Source organism: Parasteatoda tepidariorum, chromosome 6 (assembly GCF_043381705.1).
Source record: "Parasteatoda tepidariorum isolate YZ-2023 chromosome 6, CAS_Ptep_4.0, whole genome shotgun sequence".
Classification (NCBI taxonomy): Eukaryota; Metazoa; Arthropoda; class Arachnida; order Araneae; family Theridiidae; genus Parasteatoda; species Parasteatoda tepidariorum.
Window position 1 is genome coordinate 48,967,268 of NC_092209.1, and position 7,124 is coordinate 48,974,391.

Genomic DNA, 7,124 nt, shown 5'->3' on the forward strand with positions numbered 1-7,124 from the left:
TGAAAAGTAATGATCTAAATTAACAATGTCTTTTTTTTTACGCTACGGTGTAGGATATTGCAAGCAAACAAATGAGCTATTACGTCCGCTTGACTGTATTGCTTAGCCATTTTACTAAACCTAGATTTTTATTATAAGCTTCATTTGTTTGAAAGTTAAGAGGAGGAATATGGACCTTACACTACTTATAAATAGGTATTTTAGTGGAATTTGTTTTATATAGTGCTATGTCTGTTATGCATCTGGAAATTATATAGATTGTTAAATTATAATACACCATAAGTATTGATGTTTCTAATATTTTCACATTAGGGTTAAAATGAATATGGCATGGATTATACTAATTTTTTCCTTAATAAAATACATCAACAATGATATCAATGGGTTGCATGAAAAGCTAGTGTCAATTGACATAAAATGCCTTCATATCTTAATTTACTAACTTGAATGCTACTATTTGCCTAATGAAACCAAATATACACAAATTTTTTTTATTGACAAGAGCAAAGAACACTTATAAATTTACAAATATTTGCTGATAACAAAGAGTGCAACCTTAAATCTGCCATATGAAATTATAAACATAGTGTAATTCCATTCATAATTTGCTGGAAGGTATAGCAAAATCTGTGTAGTTCAGTATCCAAAAATGATTAATATTGCAGCAAAATTAAGTTTCTAATATGTTTTGCCTCTTTAATTATTCCGTAGTTTATAAAATTATTGTTTTCTGTATGTTGGTAGGTTTGACTCATGCTGCATTTCACTGTAGTATGAGTAGTCACATACACAGAGAATATGTATGCTAAAATTTGATAGCTAGAGCTTTTTATTTGTGTTAATTGCTTAACATATTTCTTTAATTTTATTGCAATATCAATGCTACAGTGATGACCTTAATGTATATTCAACTAGGATAACTTAATCCTAAAAAACAAAAAGATTATATATGCTGTACCTAGACCAAGTAGAGTGGTTATCAATTATTTATTGCAATTTAATTACCATTGTAATAAATAAGTGATAATCACTCTGTCTAAATACAGCATGTGCAATATTTTGTTTATTGGGCCAAGATCACCTCATACGATGGTACAATTTTCTTTTATTATGTTGACTAATTACCCTATCATTATTTTATAGCCTGAAGGTTTATTCCATTACATTTAAGTTTTTAAAACTAAGTAAACAAAAACGATTGACGTTCAAAGTTTAATTTCACTGTTTTCAGAAATGAAAACAAAATAGTTTTACTTAAATCTAAACCACATTTTTTTATTGGAATGTCTATTCCAAAGAAACTCAATATTGGTAAACCAATTTCTGAATTGAAACACATATTCTCCTTTTTTCAAAAATCTAATAGATAACTGCACACGTAAGTGTTTTTCTGTATGTTTTAAAAACATCTGTGAAATGCAAGTGATAGCCTGATACCTAAGAGCTTTGCGCATTACAAATGTGAATAAGCCATGACATCTAATGCTTCAGCTTGACTGAGTGGTGTTTTCAACTTAACATCTAGTGGGCATTTGCACGAAAAAAATGTGTCTTTGCTTTACCTCTAATTTTTTGATGGCGCGCTTGGTGGGCATTTGCGTTGGCACGCCTTGCATTATCTGGCCGCAAACGCAACGTCGATTTTCTTAGCTGTCAATTGGTTAACAGGAAAAAGATAATCATCCTTTTTCAAAATAAAAAAAAAACGATGAGTTAAGTCCTTTTTTTTTTGCATATGAAGTTCATTTGTCCGCGGGGACCGAAATTTGTAATTCGGTGTTAAATATTTTAACATTTTTGAACACATTTACATTTTCTGATGACATCAACTTGTGTTGAATATTTTGTGCCGTTCGGGCATGTCATGCGAACGCTTCTGCGCTTTATCCTCTGTGGTCTACAGCATTGGTCTCCACAGGATCCGACGCAGTTAGCCATTTTGATCATTTTTGTTGAACGGCAGCCATTTTCTTCCAGGTACTCTCTGTATTGTTCCTTCTGGCAAGATGGAGCTGAAAAAGAGAGTTCTGCATCTTAGTGTATGTCTGCCCTTGGATAAAAATGTTGGCAAAGTTTAATGAAAACTTCATGACTATTACTTAAATCTTTGGAGAACATGAAGTTTAACCGCGTTTACCTGCAATTCGACCCATTGATATCACCCAATTCATTCATGCTGTCATCGTGAAAGAATAGGTAATTTCGTTTTTTACAGAACAGCATGGATTTTACACGCAGGCTGTTCTGCAATTGTCTTTCTTAATCTATATATAATCTTAGATTCCTTGTTAACATTTAAGCGAGACATTTTGAGTCCCATTAGTGACGTATTTTAGGAAATCTCAACTTATTTATTTCCGTCGTTGAATAGCCTGCTCAATCAATTTGCTGCTATCAATGTTCCAATCATTAGCCGTGTAATTTGGATCCCAACCAAAGAAACTCCTAGATCAAGCATTGAACTTAACTTCCCCAATTTTTTTTTGATGGAACCACATTTGCGTCACACGAGGCAAACCCGAAAATTTCCCACTGTTAGCCTGATGGCAAGGGAATTCTAATCGACCATACGTCCACCAGAGAAGATAGTTTATGTCGTTGTGGTTGGGCATAGCTGGAGGCAGTATACAGATCGAACAATATCCGATGGGATTTGAACCTGGTTCTCTTCCGGGCTATCCTGACCCGCCTTATCAGTTAATTAGAGAAAGAGGTGGAATTAAAATTCACATGGAGCTAATTATTTTTTTTCTTTTTTCCAATGGCAGGCACTGAATTTGAATCTTTGCCTATACTATGCCAGAATTGTTGCTCATTTCGCGTTACCCAGTGGGCACCTGTGAACCAAAGTCTCGGAGGCGAGCAACATTGCCCACGCCGCACTGCCACAAACCCGTTTATAGGGTGGGCCACATTCACACAACAGAGGACAGCACAAAGAGAGAGAGAAACATTCATGCCCAGAGCGGGATTCGTACTCGCAGCCTATGGCTTCGCAGTCAGGCACGCTAACCGCTCGGCCATCTGGCCGGCATGGAGCTAATTCATTTCAGGATGAAGTTCAGGGAATGTATTTAGTTCCATAAAAAAAAACTGATTTGTTATGGTTTATCGCTTTTATTTAAATATTAATTTGCAACCCCAAATGTGTTAAACGTTTTGACTTCATAGCTGTAGACTGGAAAATTTGAATATCTTTGGGTGACCCTTTTTTCTTTTCATATTTTGAGTTTCATTTAGTGAAACTTAACACCGATTTGTTCCAAAATGGTGTCAAGTTCTTAAGATTCTATAATTCTAAATATATCTTTTACAAATTTGGTAACATCTATTTAATAGATTTCCTAGCTATATGGAATTTTAAGAATATTTTTAATCGTATAAAAGTGGCATACCTTGGTCACAATGTCTCCCACTCCATCCTTTCCTACACTGGCACTCGTAACTGTTTTTATCAGTTGGTACACATTTTCCTTTCTGGCAGAGATGCTCTTTGCAGGGTTTCGGATCTTCGAGCTCTGCGCATCCCGGTGTCACGCGTTGTTGCTTCCTGGCCACCATGAAATCGAGCAATTTGCCATTCAGTCGCACATCCTTCATGCAACCTGTTTGGATACAAGATTAAAGAGTATTGCTGTTATATATAATGAATAATTCGCGTTTCTTAGAAAATTTGTATAAGTAACTAGAAGTTGCATTCAACTATTTTCAGAGTAATCAAGTTTAACACATTGTCCAGTAACTGCTTTAATGTACTCGATAAGAAAGAAAATTCTTGAAAAAATATGCCTCATTAATTACATTATTATAAAAACTAAAAGGACTTGTGTAGTGTTTGAGACCACGATACACCTAATGTAAAAACGTTACAACCATTAATGTACTGCGATTGTTTTTATCTATCTAGTGTTTGGTTCGCAGTTATATCTTCATTTTGACGTTTTAAATTTGCTGCTATGTTTCGGTTGAGTTTGTAACGTCTTTAGAGTAAGAATGTTTTGAATTGCTTACTTCTTGCTTTCTGACAATTCATGTTAGACCATGGTCTTCCTAGCAGTTAGACTTCAAGATAGTATCTTGTGCTAATCTAAATCAAAATAGTATCTTGTGCTCAAAATAATTTTCCGATTTCTTATTTTTAAGCTTATATGATGTTTCCAACAATACAAACAGTTCCAAACTCTGATTCGTAGCTTCATACTGGCAATATAACACATAAATTCCCCTTGTCTGATGTCTATGATTACAAGTTTAAACTACATATGTCAAGTAGGGTGTGGAGGTAAACATTTCGGACAAATTTTGACACGGGTTTCCAAGAAAATTATCAAAAACTCCCCTTTTTAAATGCACGTTTTCTTATTTCCATAACAGCATACAGCACGAGACTCTTTTTTGCAAGTGAAGTTTTTTAATTAGATTGACAGAATTATAATGTAACGATAGTTGAACAGTCGATTTACGACTACCAATGTTCAACTCCACACTCTTGTTATTTTAAACTCAATCTAGAAAACTCATGCGTCAAACATCGGGACAAACTAGCCTTCGTGTAGGATTCTTTGATGAGACTAACCCACGTTTGCGTTACATGGCGAGAAAAACCACGAAGCCTGAGGGCAAGGGACCTCTAACCCATGATCCGTCGAGCTATTGAGTAAATTTTACGTCAGCACTATGATCAGTGCGAACCATGCGCGGAAGTCTTATCGGCCAGCCATAGTTGGTATTTTAACCTTGCTCACCTCATCGGGAGGTGAGCACTTTGTCCCCATGGCCGCCACAGCTCCTATATAAAAATTATAATAAAAACCAACTCTTACCTTCAAAGCTTGATGCATTCCTTAGGTGCCACTGACGAAGAGCACTGCTAGCAGCCTCATCAGAAACACCGCCCATATACAAAGGTGACGATACCTCCAGGTAATCTTTAGGTCCTTCGTTAACAATAGTTCTGGATGTGCCATTATCAACCCTCATAGTGAAGTTCTTTTTTATAAGGGAAAGTTCTACAACATGGGGTTCGCCGTCACTGACCGTTTCGTAACTAAACATAGTCGACACAGGGTAGTTACCAACATCGTAGCTGACTCTAATTCTGCCTCTAAACAGCTCTACAGCCAAATGCTGGGCTTCACCATTGTACAGCATTACCCCGTAACTTTGCTGAGTTGCAAAAGTTATCGAGATTTTGGCGTCTGGTTTAGTAAGCAGTGGATCCAACTCCACGTAAGATCCCTCGTGAAAACTAATGCTGGAAAGCGATTCACAACGCTTACCTGTGAAACCGTGCGAGCATTTACAGATATAGTCTTTTGCGTTGCTTGGCATGAAACAGACACCATGTTTGCAATCATGGTGTTGACAAGGACTAGTTTGAGGGTACAGTAGGTCAACCATGTTTTCCAATTCGCAAAAGGCTCCCGAGAATCCATCCTGGCACTGGCATCTGTAAGTGTTAATGCCGTCGATGCAGGTGCCGCCATTTTGGCATAGATGATCTAAACAGTCATTGATGTTAATAGTGCAATTTTCGCCGGTGAACCCAAGTGAACATGCACAACTGTAATTGTGAAAAAAAGAGAGAATATGTTTAGAATGTGATCAATAATTACGTGCTGAATCATGTACAAACTCTTATTACTATTTTACCTATAAGAATAGTTTTCATCGATGCAGGTGGCACCATTTTTGCAAGGGTTGAATTCTTTTGTACAGAAATTTATTTTCTTTTCACAATAATTTCCTGAAACATACGTACGAAGCCATTGTTACTATTACTTTCATTTATAGTTAGTTACAAATTAAAGAATTACATAGAGTATAGAGTGATTTTTAATATTGATAGTAGTCAGCATTTTGTACATAAATAGTTTCTCATATTGTTATGTTTTAAAAATATATACAGGGAGTTTATAAAATAACATTGCCGACATATAAACCCTCTTTATAAAATAACATTACCGACATAAAACGCTCTAGAGAGTATACTGTTTGATTGAATGGAGTAAAATTTTGTACATAGGTAATAAGATCGTTGCGTTCAAGAATGCTGTTATAAACGATTGCGCAATTTCTTGTGCTAAAAATGTCGTTCCAGCTTCATTTTAAGTTTCTCAATGCAAGGATTACGCTCCCATCAAAATAAGTGGGTATTGCCATTTCAAATTTTTATCACTGTAACCGCAAGAACTGCGCAATCGTTTATAACCAGCATTCTTCAGCGCAATAAACATAATAAACGTGTACCAAATTTTATTCCCTTTCACTCAAGCAATATGCTCCCTAGAGGGTTACTTGTCGGCAAAGTTATTTTATAATACACCTGTTTATAAACAAAACTCAAGTAACTAACTTGCATTACATTAATTTACTAGAAAATTAATTTTAATTTCCTTTCCTTTGTTAAAAAACTTACCAGTATAGCCAGGATTGCATCGGCATTCATATTCTTCAATAAGATCGATGCAGGTGGCATTGTTTTCACATTTGTTGTCCATGCAATCGTCAATATTAGTTTCACATCTGTCACCTTCATATCCTGAAGGGCAGTGACAACTGAAATGAAAGTAAAAAGTTCCATTCATTACAACGAAGCATCGTACATAGGAGGTTCCGTAATAACCACCCTTAAAAGGAAACAGGGAACTTGTAAGGCAGTTGACAGGCTCTGTTCAATTTTAAGGGTAAGTCAAAAAATTTTTAGATTATGGGCATAGTTGCTTCGATTTGTGCACGAATTTAAAATCAGTCCACTCCTCCGGTAAATTCTGTTAGAGAAAGTTATGTAAGCCTTTTGGCACACACTGACAATCATTGTATCTGGACTTACCTTGTTATTGCACCTAAAGTCCTCAAATTAATAGAAACTCCTCCAATAAGCAATGAAATTGCCTGCCGATGTCATACTAAAACTACGGTCGATTTTTAAAATTATTGAAGACCCTGTAGCAGTTCCATGGTTTTCCCCTTCATAAAAACCTTGAACCAAAGACCCACTGTGGATATTATGATAACTGAGATTTCGTGGTCTAGGCCAGGGCTAAAGAGAATAGAAGGGCTGGTTCACTCCTTTGAAGTATCTCTTGCCGCGGTCTGAAATAGAACACGTAGAGCACCTCCAT

General features: G+C 36.0%; 1 protein-coding gene across 4 annotated transcripts in view; it reads right to left on the bottom strand.

Annotated features, from left to right (window-relative positions):
• Positions 1-356: 356 nt before the first annotated feature.
• The window catches only part of LOC107443293 (slit guidance ligand), a 338,907-nt gene continuing 332,139 nt past the window's right edge, over positions 357-7,124 (bottom strand). For 2 of the 4 annotated variants that reach the window (XM_071182347.1, XM_071182345.1), the window contains exons 30-34: positions 6,419-6,558; positions 5,653-5,746; positions 4,824-5,563; positions 3,396-3,605; positions 357-2,012 (exon numbers count right to left, since the gene is read on the bottom strand). In XM_071182347.1, coding sequence (XP_071038448.1) covers positions 1,789-2,012; positions 3,396-3,605; positions 4,824-5,563; positions 5,653-5,746; positions 6,419-6,558 — 1,408 coding nt within the window. In that variant the 3' untranslated portion in view covers positions 357-1,788. Of the gene's footprint in view, positions 2,028-3,395; positions 3,606-4,823; positions 5,564-5,652; positions 5,747-6,418; positions 6,559-7,124 lie in introns of all 4 variants that reach the window. The other 2 variants (XM_071182346.1, XM_071182344.1) reach the window with 1 other exon arrangement.